This window comes from Pteronotus mesoamericanus, unplaced genomic scaffold, assembly GCF_021234165.1.
Source record: "Pteronotus mesoamericanus isolate MK-2021 breed Mesoamerican mustached bat unplaced genomic scaffold, CSHL_Meso_final contig_90, whole genome shotgun sequence".
Lineage (NCBI taxonomy): Eukaryota > Metazoa > Chordata > Mammalia > Chiroptera > Mormoopidae > Pteronotus > Pteronotus mesoamericanus.
In genome coordinates, this window is record NW_026555277.1 from 46,848,229 (window position 1) to 46,862,318 (window position 14,090).

General features: G+C 44.9%; 1 protein-coding gene across 1 annotated transcript in view; it reads right to left on the minus strand.

Moving 5' to 3' along the window:
- The window catches only part of MICAL2 (microtubule associated monooxygenase, calponin and LIM domain containing 2), a 207,136-nt gene that overhangs the window by 40,957 nt on the left and 152,089 nt on the right, over positions 1-14,090 (minus strand). Inside the window, exons 29-31 of the mRNA XM_054586094.1 lie at positions 13,469-13,543; positions 8,816-8,970; positions 6,475-7,774 (exon numbers count right to left, since the gene is read on the minus strand). Coding sequence (XP_054442069.1) covers positions 6,475-7,774; positions 8,816-8,970; positions 13,469-13,543 — 1,530 coding nt within the window. The remainder of the gene's footprint in view (positions 1-6,474; positions 7,775-8,815; positions 8,971-13,468; positions 13,544-14,090) is intronic.

Sequence of the window (14,090 nt, forward strand, 5' to 3'; positions counted from 1 at the left end):
TGAGAAAACTCAAGGCTGACAAAAGAATTTACTGTTCTAGTCAGCACCTTCGGACAGGCCCCTGGCTACCGACACTTTTCTTAGAATTTACTAAAGAAGGGCTTACAATTGAGAATCCTTTCTCTGTCCCTTTCAGATATATACATATCTCCTACTACTCAGGAGTGTCTTTCTCAAGAACCTGAAAGCCATCCTTTTAAAATGCAATCATCGTCAGGTAGCATCGGACCTCTGTCACCCAGTCCGTGGGAGACTAGAATCCTAACCAATAATAACCAGCTAACAGACACAGCTGGCACAATCAGCATTTACACTTTGTAACTTTTTTCACTTCCCTGACTCTGCTGAGCCTCCTCCTTGGCCCCTTCCCTACTCCCCCATCCTCCCTGTTAAACCCCATGCCTCCTCTGTAAAACTCAAAGCTGAGTTCAGTTCATGCTAGACTCTTTTTCCCACTGCAATGGTATATTACTAATTAAAATCCGTCTTCACTACTTTAACTAGTATCTGGCTTTGTTTATCTTTGACAATACCCAACAGAAAGGACATGTATGAGTGCTCAAAGCTGCATTACTCACTATTAAAACAACTGAAAAGAGCCTAAGTACCCTGCCACAGAATACACAAATAAATTGTGGCATATTCATACAAGGAAAAGAATGAACCACTGCTACATATAATTATATGGATAAATCACCCCCCCGCCCGACACACACATTATGTTTAATGAAAGAAGTCCTCCTCCAAAGAGTAGATGCTTGTATTAGTGTTCTAGTGTTGTGGGAGCAATGAACACAAACTTAGCAGCTTATGATAGCACCCATTTATTATGGCACAGTTGTGCAGGTTACACATTCAAGCACAGCTCAGTTTGTCGTGTGTTCAATGTCTCACAAAGCTGCAATCAAGGTGTCTGCTGGGCTGGATTCTCATCTGCAGCTCAGGGTTCTCTTCCCACTCATTCAGGTTGGTGGCATCTGCTCCTTGTGGTTGCAGTACATAGTGCCCTGCTTTCTTGCTGGCTGTCAGCTGGAGGTTGATCTTAGCTCCTAGAGGCCACCTGTTCCCAGGCCCTCTGACAATATGACAATATTACTTCTTTGAGGCCAGTAGGATCATGTATTTCTCACATTTTGAGTATCTGACTTCAGGAACGGCCCATTCCCTGTTAACAGCTTGCCAGATTAGGTTAGGCCTACCCTTTTGATGAGCTCAAAGTCAGTTGGGTTGGAGCCCAACTACATTTGCAAAAGCCTGTAACCTAATCACAGGAGTGAAATCTATATCTACCTTCCCACCACACTCAAGAGGACAGGATTATACTGGGCGAGTACACCAGGGGTGGGAAGCATGGATGGGCCCTCTTAAAATTTGGGCTACGACAATCCTGAATGACTCAATTTTCGTAAAGTCAAAAAATTAAAAAAGTAATCTATGATGATAAAAGTCAGATGGAAAATACTTTTGTGTGGTGGCACTTGTATTTGGGAAGAACCATGAGCGAGGCTTGAGGGCTGGCAATCTCCATCGCAGAAGTGATTACAGAAATAAGCACTTTGTAAAAATCCTTCCCTGCTGTACTTAATATTTGTGTACTTTATTGTATGCATGTTACATTGATACTGTAGTAAAAATGTTTATGCAAAAATAAAAAAAGAGATGTTCTCAGGGTACCTTCTTTAATTATATATAAGAATAATAAGAGCATTAAAATTATATAAAATGGGCACTGGTAGGTATTTGAAATAAGTATATATTCCTAAGTAATTTAAATACCTTGAGTTTATGTATAATATTAATAGAAAGTTGTGTTGTAAAAAATAAGAAAAATTAAATTTCAGCTGGCTCTTATTTAAGGGATCATAAATTCAAGGTACTTCAATTTGAATGACTTTTGAAAGTTTCTCACTTTCTGTTTGAATAGTTTTTTCTCTCCATTGCATGGAAGTGTACAAGTTAAATGTGGAGAGAGCAGTGTCTGTGTGTCCATGCCTTTGGCGGGTTGGTGACGGTAGGGAAATAAAAAGAAACTAATGGGTTTAATCCAACAGGGTAGGTAAAAATCTAACATTATTAGGATGTTGACCTAAAATCATCTGAGAGAAACAAAGATTTTCTATGAGATGGGCCCAGGCACTATTTCCAGAGCTGGCTGGCCAGCCTTATCCTAATTCCATTCTCTACATTCCCATTCTGTCCAAGCCAAGGAACTCACAGGATTTCCTAATGAATATAAACAAATGCAACCAGCTGTCCATAACGAAATCAGGAAAACACATGTACCCCAACTTGCTGTAATGAGTGTAAACAGAAGTCATATATATGTGATAGCAAATGAACTAAAGGCTAATCTTACCTATGAATTTGATACAAAGCCTTAAAATATTAGGAAACAGTACAGAAAAGCATGTTGGAACAATGAAACATCATGACCAAGCGGTACTTACTTCAGCAATTCAAGGATAGTTCAATATCAATAACTCTATTATAAAATTCATATCAATCAAAATAAGAAAAAATTTACACAACCATCTCAAAATGTGCTAAAAAGATATTTGATAAAATTCAACATCCGTTTGTGATGAAAAATATAGTTGACCCTGGTAGGGGCGCCCACCACCTTCCTACCCAGTGGAAATTTGGCATCTAACTTAAGTTGGCCCTCCCATGCTTGGAGTTCCATTCACCAGGTGACCCTCAAACAACACGGGTGTGAACTGCTTGGATCAACAGAAAAAGCCTGCATGTAAGTGAACCTGCATAGTTAGACCCATGTTGTTCAAGGGTCAACTGTACTTTTAATAAAATTCGATGAGATGGCTATTTTCTTAAAATGATTAAATATATCTGGGTCAACCCAGGAGGCAGCATCATGCTTAAATGAGAAAACATTACTGTCATTCATGAGATGCATTCTCATTAAAGTTGGGAATGTAATGAAAAAACCGTTATCGCTATTTTTATTTAATATTGTTTCTGGAGATTCTGGAAACCAAAGAAACTAAGGGAACAAAATAAACTAGAGGCACACAACTTCAAAGCAAGAGGTAAAATTGTCATTACTTGCACATGTTATGATTGTATATTTTGGGGAGGACCCAGGAGAATTTGCTGAAAAATTTTACAAGCGAAAAGAATTCAATAAAATAGATGGGTACAAAATTACTATATAGAAATCAATAACTTTCATGTATACAACCAATAGTAGCAAAATAAAATGGAAATATTTTATGTATAATAGCAAAAAATAAACATATCCAGTAATAAACTTAACAATAAATATGTAAAAGCTATTTAATATAAAGTTTAGAATATTCCTGAGGATCACAATAAAAGACAGGAACAAATAAAAAGTCAATTCATATCATAAGGTCATAAATTCTTTCAAGTTAGTTTGTAAACTTAACTCAATCCCATAAAACTATTCATAGGATTTTTCTTTTTGGAACATAGACAGGCTAAGGCTAAATTCACATAGAATATTGAACAAGCAAGAAGAACCAGGAAATTATAAAAAGAGACCAATAATGGAATACTCTTTCTATCTGATAGTATAATACACAAATTTTAAAATACATATAATGTAAAATAATTAAAACAGTGTGGTACTGATACATAAAAGACAATTCAATAGAATATAATAAATTGTGTGGAAATCAATCCAAATACCAGAATTTGATATATGATAAAGGTGTCATCTCACATAAGGGAGGAAAAAGATGAATTATTCACTAAATTATGTAAAAGTAACTGGGGAGATACCTTAAAAAGGTCGGATCCATATCTTATATTTTATACTAGGAAAAAATGTAAATATTTAAATGTAAAAACATTACAAACAAATAAAAGGCTAAAAGAAACTATAAGAAAAGTCTTCGATAAACTTGGATGAAGCTTTTTTTGAACTACTATATAAAGCCCAAAAACCATAAAATGATAAATTGCTTACAACTACCATATAAAAATAAAACTTTTATATGACAAAAACCACCGTAAATAATGTTAAATACTAACAAAACACTGGGAGAAGTATTTGTAATTCACATTGCACAAGAAAGAGCTAAATTTCCCTTTTAGAATAGTCCCTACAAATCCTTACGAAAAATACCAACAACCCAACAGAAAACTAGATAAAGAACAAAAACAATAGTTCACAGAAAAAATATAAATGACTATGAAAATATGCTTGCCCTGGTCAGGTAACACAGTTGATTAGAGCACTGTCCTGATAAATCCAAGGTTGTGGGTTCGATCCCTGGTCAGGGCACATACAAGAATCAACCAATGAGTACATGCATAAGTGGAACAACAAATCAATGTTTCTTTCTCTTTCTACCCCTTCCTCTCTCTCTAAAAATCAATAAACAAAATTAAAAGAAAATATGTTTAATAACCTATCAAATTGGTGAAGATTAAAAAAAAAAAGGTTAGGTAACAAGCTGGTTAGTAGTGTACAGAAGCAGTACTCTTCATACTTTGCTACTGGGAGTGTGCACCGGCACCCCTTTGATGGAGGATAATTTGACAATAGCTATCAAAATTCTCAATTCACGTATTCTTTGTTCTAGCATTTCCATTTCTAGGCATTTATCCTACAGAGAAATTCACACACATATGCCAAATGGCCTAAGTTCTTAATTATTGTGTACTGTTTGCAATAGCAAAGATTTAAAATAACAAACTTTCCATCATGGAAGACTGGCTACTTGAACTATGGCATACACACAAAATGGAATACCATGCGGCTATGAAACAAAGCAGAAAGCTCTCTTGATACTAATATGGAATGATCACCAAAATAAAATTAAAAGTAGAAAAAAGTCTGCACAACATGCTAGCATGCTACTATTTGTGAAAAAAGAAAAATATGGAAATTTGCTGTGTATTCACAAATTCTGTCTGGGAGAAAGCCTAAGAACCTGATAACAGTATCTGGCATAAGGAATGGGACCTGGATGGCCCGGGGACAAGGAAGGAAGATAGGACGTTCTGTGCCTTTTGTACCTTTTTATTTTGAACCATGTGAATGTATTATCTATCAAAAAATGTACAACACATTAGAGTTTACAAAGTGATATAGAGGCTGTAGTTATATTCCAGCCTGTGCATGCTTACACTGAAATTGGCTGGAAATAAAAGCTCTTGTTAATCTACATAGTTTTTTGACTAAGGCACCAAAGGAGAAAAATAATTTTTTGCTTAAAAACCTAGGTTCTACAATAAAAGTTAAATAAGAAAATGAAACATCAAAAAACAAAAAAAAACAAAGGTGCTCAACAATAGGAATAGTAGAATCATAGTTTGTTTAAAGTAATCAAACAAATATTGACAACAAAAAACAAATCACGTGAATGTTTAACTAAATGGTCTCTAAGCATATATACACACCAAAACTTTGGTAGGGGTGGGGAGGAGCGGTGAGAGAGAGAATATGTGTAACTTTTTTTTAGATACTTAAAAATTATTGAATTATTCTGATTCTTTAATGTACTAATTAATTTATAATTTAAAAATTATAAACACATTTAAACACAAAAAGCCTAAGTTTCAAATGGTAAGCAAATATAAGTAAACATGGCTAAGCTAGTAATTGAAAACATACAAGTTTAAAAGAGGCACCATTAAAAAATTTTTTTTTCCAATTACAATTTACATTCAATATTATTTTGAGGCACCATTTTTTTGGCTGGTAAAATAGTAATTTAAACACTATGATACTTAATGAAAAGTATGGGGGAAAAGGTACCTTCATACATTAGTGGTAGAATATAAATTGGTACCTTTCCATGTTTTAATTGAAATTTACAACGTGCAGTTGTAAGAAATAACACAGAGAGATCCCGTGTATCCTTTACCCACAGTGCTCTCTTTTAAAGGGCAATTTGTCAGTGTAAGTTGAGAATCTTAAAAATATTCACATTTTCATCCAGAAATCACATTTCTTGGAACCTCTCCTAAAAATATAATTCAAAGGAAAGGAAAAGCTATATGCATAAAAATGTCCACCCAAGACCATATATAAAATATAAGTATATTCGTATATTTAATTTATAGAGACATATATATCTGTAAGTTTAACCATAAAAATCAGTTCATTAAATAACACAGTCACTAGATAGACTATTCTATATCCATTAAATCATATTTATGTAGTGTATGAGGTAATTGGCTTAATACTTATAATATGTTGATTTAAAAAGACACAATATTTAATGTACAGCTTAGTAAAAAATATTTATTTATGAACAATGAGTGGGAAAATGGTGAAGTTACGGTTAACTGTCTCTTTCAAAACTTTCTATAGCATAATTTCAAATTTGATTTTTTCATATTGTTCAAATTCAAGTTTTTCTACTTTTGCCAGAAATAATTTGAGAAGCAAAGTGGTGTAAAAGATGCCCGTTTATGAATCCACTAACGGTAACTAAGTGCCCGGCATGGACTGTAACCTTTGGTTAGGAAAGAGCCACTTACTTGCATCTCGCTCTGGAGAAGGAGGATGGACCCTCTGCCCTGGGTAACTGACAGGCAGCCCCCGCCTCTCCCGGGGCTGGGCACTGTCCACAGGCAGCACCTTCCCCTTGGGGATGCTAAAGAGGTCACGGAGGTCCTTTCTTTGTCTGGATTCTTGGAGGGGACTCTCAAAAGATTTGTCTTTGAGTCCGAGAGCAGAAAAGAGTGAGACTTTTCTCTTTGGACTCCTGGAAGCATCTGGGAAAGTCTCTTGCAAACTCACTTTCTCCAGGAGCGTGGGGACATCTTCCATCTTGTTGCAGGGTGGGGACGCGAATGCAGGAAACATCTTGGAAGACCGGTTGGGCAAACTACGGGCGCGGAGGGCAGGGTGAGGAAGGCCAGGGGCAGACATCTGGGCAGCTCTGGTGGGCAGGGTGCCCAGGGAGAAGAAGGCTGAGGCCCTGCTCGCCATGTCTCTCCCCGGGGACGGCTGGTCCCCATCCTTACTGGAGCTGGTCTTCCGAAGGCTGAATGAACAGGAGCAAGCTTGTGGCTGGCTGGTGGGCAAAGCCATTGATTCTGGCCTGGCCCAGGGCTTCCTCCCACCTTCGGAGTTGGGGAGGAGGGGCTCCAGCGACCTTCGGATGGCATTGGCAATGAGCCTCAGCGGGGACTTGGGGGGAGCCACGCTTCGCTCTCCTGGAGTCCTTTCAGCTGGGGTCCCCTTCTTTTCCTGAGCCTCCGCCTGGGCTGGCAGGGCCTCTCTCCCTGACCGAGGGAGCACCAAGGGGCAGATTGGTTTCAGCACACGGCCGCCCCTGCCGTTCTCAGCACTTTTCTGGGAAAGTTGCGGCCCACCTTCCAGGCGCAAGTTCTGGGGGTTGAAGTCATTCCAATCCAGCAACCTGCTCTTCTGCTCCTGAGTGAGGGCCAGCTTCTTTAAGCCCCACTTCTTCCCCTCTGCCAGCTCTGACCTGCTCTCCTCTCCACCCTGGGAATTAGCATTCCCTCCTCCTGAGTTCTCTCCAGGCCTGGGAGACCGCCCTTGGTCTGGCAAGCACCTGTCTTTCCCTGCAATGGCATATGGGCCTCTGTGGGTGCTTCTGGTGTCCTGACAGCCATCAGAAGCCATCTCTGCAGGGCTGGGTGGCCTGAGGCCTGCAAGGCCATCTGCACCAGGCCTCGCCAGGCAGTATTCTGCCCGCTCTAGCACTTGGCCGTGAGGCAGATATAGGGGGATTCCTCTGGGTGCTTCTTGGGCTCTGGCTCGCCTCAGAAAGATTGGGGTGGAAGGACTGAAATGGCCTCTTGAGACCTGCTGGGGAAAAAATAGCAGTGACTTGGAAGTTCCTAGCACTTATTTATATGAGGAAGGTATATCTCAGTCCGTAGTCCCCTCGCTCCCTCTCTCAAGATCTCAGATACCCAAAGTCAAAAAGGATTCTGCCGAGGATGATTTCAGAGGGCAGCCTTTCATTCACACATCTACCTTAGGGCTTGCTGGGATCTGCCGGAGCCCCTGTATCAGTGTTGATCAAAGGCTTTTCTCGGTCTTGGGTTAGGTGGGTAGGAAACCAGAAGGTTAAGACGAAGATACTGACGAGCTCCGGGGCAGCAACGGTGGGGCTGGCCTGGCCCCATTGGGTGGTTAAGCACATAGGGGAGGACAGATCTGCATGGCTCGCCCGGCCATGGTCCCTACTAGCAGGCACGCTCCACCTACAGGTTTGTTCCTCCAACGACCGAGGAACAAAGGCTTCTTCGTTGGAGCCTCCTGGGCTAGAGCAGTGGTGGCAGAATGGCCGTTACGACCTTCCCAGGATTTTTCTACACCTGACTCATGCTCACACCGCTGAGATAGCAACTGTTTCTAGTTTGCAGGAACTTGGCCCTTGGCAAAGGAAGATGACAGGTGGACTCTACATGGCGTGGCTGTGCCCCGCCCAGAGCCCTGTCTGAAGGGCAGGTCACGGGACAGAAGCTTCAGAAGAGCATGTGCTCTTCTGTCTCCTTCCCAGAGCCCAGAGCGGGGTCTGGCAGGTCCCAGAGGCCTGATAAACTTATGTTAAAGGAAAGAGCCCAACCTTGCATTTCTCACAGATACCATTTTCTATTCAAGGGAAATTCTGCTTCCAACATTCTCAGCTCCTCTCAAAAGCACCCTCGGGTCTGGGCCCGCCCTCAGCATCCTTGGGGAAGGAGCAGGGTGAGCTCTGGGAAAGGGACTCAGAAGGAGGCACTGGCTTTGCACGTGGGGTGACCTAATAGCGCTGAGAAACTGGAGTTAAGTGCTGAAGTGGGGGGGGAGTAGAGGCACTCACTTTCCTAACCCCTGTGCGGGGCCCCGCGGGCTGCTTACCTGGGGCAGCAAGGAACCGTCCAGAGCGCTGCCTGCAATGCTGCCTAAGGAGGATGCTGGGGAAGACGAGGCAGAAGACAACGAGGAAAGAGAAACGGAAGGAGAAGCTTCCCGTGGAGGTGACACAGTTCTTTTATGGTTCGCTGGCGTCAAGCCTACCAAAGAAAGAACACGCTCTTTATTACAGAGTGGTTATTACCTTATTTCACCGCGAAAAGAGGAGGTTGTGAGTGAAGCACCAACTCTATAAATGCAGTGGGAGGAAGATGTCAGAGATAATCTGAGGCCCCGAGGCCCACAGCCTTAGACTTGGAGGGACAGATGCAGGAGTGCAGCTCCTGTGGAGAAGGGGGTCGCAGGAAGAAAAGTCTAGGAACCATTGTGCTTCACACTCGCGTGGGGATTCCTGAGAGATGAAACAGGAAACCCCCTGGGTGTTTCTTAGAAATGGGCATCTACCCGCTAACGCTCCCCTCAGGCCACTGGGGCTGCGGTAAATCACTTAGTCAATGCGCTACCTGAGGCCTCTTCCCACACGATGCCAATGCACCCTGAGTGGTGGGCACAGGCAGCATAGGCAGTCACTGCTAACGAAACAGCTCTTCTTTCTCACATGGGTGCCAAGGGGCTCTCAGATGAGAGGGTGAGTTTGAGATTTTAAGAGAAGGCAAGAGAGGGAGGTTATCATGAGTATCAAATCATGTGAAGCATATGGAGCGAGGTTCGTGCCAAGCTTCTGTTGGTCAGGGAACGAATGAGATGCAGTGGATGTGCTCAGAGCAACATGCGAAAGGAGCGTGGACGCAGCCAAGAGGACGAGCCTCGTTCTGAACTGTGAGAGCTGAAATCAATTAGTTTAGTGACAGCAGAATTCTGACAGTTGTAGCCCATAAGATCAATCTCGTTCTCTCTCTCTCACCTTCTCTCCTGAGTGCACACATGCACACATGCATATATGTATCCCCTAGGAACCTTAAAGTCTAAAATGGCAAGCATTTCGTTTCCATAGTGAACTGTTTCAGTAACTGCCTTCAAAGGGCCTCAGAAAACCCCATGCTCTGTTTCAGATCTGCCCATCAGAGTCTGACCCTTCAGCCGAGCCAGCTCTCCCGGGGGCCCTCCCAGCACACAAGGCTGCCCGGGACCACTGTGTCGAACTACCCCCTCCTGCCAAACTCCACGCCGACCCATTCTCATGTTCCTCTGAGGGGCTCGGCCTTCAGATTTTAGCTTCTTTCCTAACTCAACACACCCTCCTGGCCTCAGTTTCCCCAAAGCTCTGGATAAGAGAGAGGCGCCTCTTCTGGGAGTCACCCAGGCCAGGCCAAACCCACACCCTGACCCAAGAAACATTCCTTTAAGACCCATTTTCAGAGGGGACTGGGCAGGGGGATTTCAGTATTCTGTCCTGCTTTGCTCACACACAAACGCAAGCCTGTCAGAGCAGGTATTGCAGTCCTGGGCTCTGAAAAGACGGCCATCACACATATATAGTCAGGAAGTTCCCAAAGGGAAGCCCTCCAGAACACTTGGGGTGAGGGAGGTAACTCAGGGGAACAGATTGGAGGTGACAGGAAGGAGCTGCTGGGGAGAAAGGCCGCTGCTGCCCAGAGCTGATGCAGGGGAGGTGGCTGGCCTGTTACCCAAACCCCCATCTCAGCCCATGGACCCATCTCGGCCCACAGTTAGATGGTTCGAACCTAAAAAGGCAAAAGTTGTGAGTTAGTTGTTGCCTGGCTTCCTGTGCTCAGCTTGCCAAATTCCTGCCAAATTCCTTCTCCTCCTCTTCTTTGCCCCCTCATTCTGCTCTCTCTGCCACCTCCTGACTCAAACTCCTGAACTTGTCTCAAAGTCCCCTCAGCTCAACACACTGCCTTTTTGTTCCACTGTGGTGCTTTCTGGGAACCTTCTGACACAGGGCCAGGAACACCTTGGCAGCCCAGCCTGACAGGAAAGCCTTAGGATTCACAGGGTCATGACCTGGTAGCTGCTCCCTCTCTTCTCCTTTCTCTAATCCCCACCCTCATCCCAGCTAGTGGGGTCCCTTGCTACACGCGTTCCTCACGCACCTTCTCCAGGAGAACCTGGGGCGGGGGAGGAGCTTGAGGAGATGGGCTTAAAAAACATCTGCCATTCAGGCCTCACCTGCCCAGGAGAGGAAGGTGAGGCTGGAGCAGAGCTGAGCTGAGCTGAGCGGTGAGAGCGAAGCTCACCTGCCTGAGGTGGCTGATATATTTGGGCTCCCTCAGAAAATGGTGAAGGGGAGCCTGGAACCCCACCTCCTTTACATCCACACCAGCTTCCTGACACTGAGCAAGTTTCTTAACTCCCCAGTTTCCTCCACCAGAAAACAAGAAGTCTACTGCTGCTTCGGGAAGGTTGAGGGAATAACATGAGATAAAATAAAAAGAGGTCCCCAGTGCAGGATGCCAAAATGCTACATGCTGGCTAAATATCAATTCCATCCCCTCTCCTCTTCCCATGCACACACGTGATATCCAATAAATAAACCGCGGACCCATTCCAGAGAGGTCCACACACCCAGCCCAGCTGGGATTTCTCTAACCTGTGGACCCGTTAAGTCCTCATTCATCATCTCGGGTCCTTCTCTGCCACCTTTTCTTTTCATCAGACCCTGGCATGGGCCAGCCAGCGCTGCCCTGCCCTGTGCAGGGGCCTCAGTCCTAGGTGCTGCTGGTCCTTCAGGTCCCTTCGTGCAAAGGGGGCTGGTGAGCCTGGATCACACAGCCCCACAGCCCATCTGGATCAATGCCTGCCCTCTTGGCCCTCTGGGTCCTACAGGTCATTCCAATGAACACGGCCACCTGGAAGAGGGTGTCAAGGGCAATCATACAGAACCAGTCTTTTCAGGACAGTGAATGAACAGAGGAGATGGTGCCCCATGTTTGCCTCCCTCTACGACAGGACCCATCTTGCCCATTGAGGCAGGCCTAGTCTCGCCTCTTGGGCAAAATGAAAATGACAAAAGAAGGTAGCTCTAGTGGCTTTCAGCTCTAGGGATTTTAAAAAAGACTGGGACTGTAGGGTGCCGCTTCCCAGATTTTGGAGCTCTGTCAATGGTCCAAATACTCCCAAAGTCTTGGAGCGCCCTCTTGGGGTGGCAGCCTGCACAGGCCTGAACCCGTGCGCTTCATTTGTTTCTGCACTCAGCCCAGCCTGTTTGTTCCCTGGTTTGTTCATTCCTTTGCTCACTCGTCATCCCAAAGTTTGTTCATTTGTTCGTTTATTCATTCAGCAAGGAAGGACTTGGGGTCTCTGGGCCCATAGAAATAGCTCGAACTCAAGGCGTGCCCTCAAACCTCCTTTTACCAATACCTGATACTCCTGGGATGAAGACACAGCTGAGGTCTCCAGGCCCATCCCGGCAACCGTGCTTGTGGTTACCAGCCCCCCTCTGCTTGTGCCTCAGCACAGTTGACAGGAAGCACTGGGATGGAATCTGCACCCAAACAGACCCACCCATAGGAACAGAAGTCCCATGACTGGGGAGGGGTTGTGGTGTGGCAGTAGAAGAGATGGCTTATGGAAAAGGCCCGGCCCAGGCCTTCAGTAAATAGTAACTGGCTCCTTCCCCTTACTTTACCCGCCTGGGGCTGTAAGTTGATCAAGAGTTATTTTAGGTTGTCCCAGGTGTAGTGCCCTGCCCCGGTGTGCAGCCCCAATCCAGCTCCGGAGGCACCCATGTCCCTGCCTGACCCCAGTGAAAGAGGCTGCAGGTCTGGGGGTTGCTGAAAGAATGACTCACTGGCGCTGACTCAGAAGGAAGGAGTCAACTAAATTAGCACTCTGTTCCAACTTCAATAACATTTCTTTTTTAGAAAACTTTGCCTGACCCAAGGCTTTCCTGGGTTCATCTCTCCTAGAGCAAGACCCTGAGAGGGTGTGGAGGGGCAGGAAGAGGTGGGAGGCAGCGATGGACTTGAAATCAGAAGAGTCCCTGCCCCTCTCTTGGGCTCAGAGAGGAAACCCCTGCTCTGTAACTGCTGCATCCAGAATGTGGGCAGCTGGGGATGCTGGGCAACTGTGTATGTGGTCACTGCGCCCCCTAGTGGGAGCCTGCTGTTTTGGCATCCACCGCAGGCCCTGTTCCTCACTCGCCCTGCTCTACCACTGCCTGCCCTGAAAAATGGAGCAGAGCTGTGTGTATTTACACATTTGTGCATACTTCCTCGCAAGCATCTATGTGTGTGTGTGGCGGGTGGGCTTCCTTCATTGCTTTGCCCATGACTGCAGGAAGTTAAGCTCCAGCTCAACTCTAGGGTACTGAATCAAAGCATACAGTGACCCTGGGCCTCAGAGTCCTCATCTGTGTTTCAAAAAGCTTGGAACTGATGCAATAAGGTCCCTTCCAAGTGTAACTGAGTTCTAAGGCTCTATGAGTCTGGAATGGGGAGCTGAGGGGCCAGGGAAGGTCCCAGATCCCTTGGGAACTGCTTCCTCTAATCAACAGCGGAAATAGGGTCAACCTTATACTTCTTTCGTTGCCCTGCACATCCAGGAGGCCGGGTCAGACAGGACATGTAAGGAATGAGAATGGCGGCCCCTGAGAATGAATCAGAGAACTCTTGCCTACCCGAGCACCCACTGCGCCCCCCCCGGCCCCCCCCACCCCCGCCAGAGCCCATGACTCACCCGACTGCAATTTCCTTCTCCAGTTCTGGTATTTGCTGGTAGATGGAGCCTGGAAGCTGCTGGCCCGTTGCAGAGCTGTAGTGGGAAAAAGAAAGGGGCGGGGAAGACAGGGAGGGAGGAAGAGTCTGTTAAACGTGTAGGAAAACATAGGGAGTTTTTCTCCTTCGGTCCCTTTCCCAAAAGTTAATAGGCTAATGATCAAGATTGACTGAGCCCCGTCCTTCCCTCAGACTGTACCTTCCTATCCCTACAACACACACCTTCAATTTCCCATTCATTCATTCATCAAATATTTATTGAGACCCTGCTATGGGAGAGGTACTGCCACCTTGCAGAAAGTGCCTGATAGTATGAGCCATCATTCTAAATTGTCCATCCTTAATAAGCATATGTATGTGTACCCGTTTATTTGCCTACATGTATATACATATACATGCATGCCCCCATACACACACTTACTTGTTTTTAGCAGAGCTGAAGTCTTACATTTGTGACCCATTTATGCAATAGATAAAAACAGGACTGCTCTCACTGAAGCCCGGAGGCTGCAGAAAGCTCTATCCTCTCTCCCCCTTCCCCTCAGAGCGCTGGAAACCCTCTGGGGACCAGTTTCAACTGAACC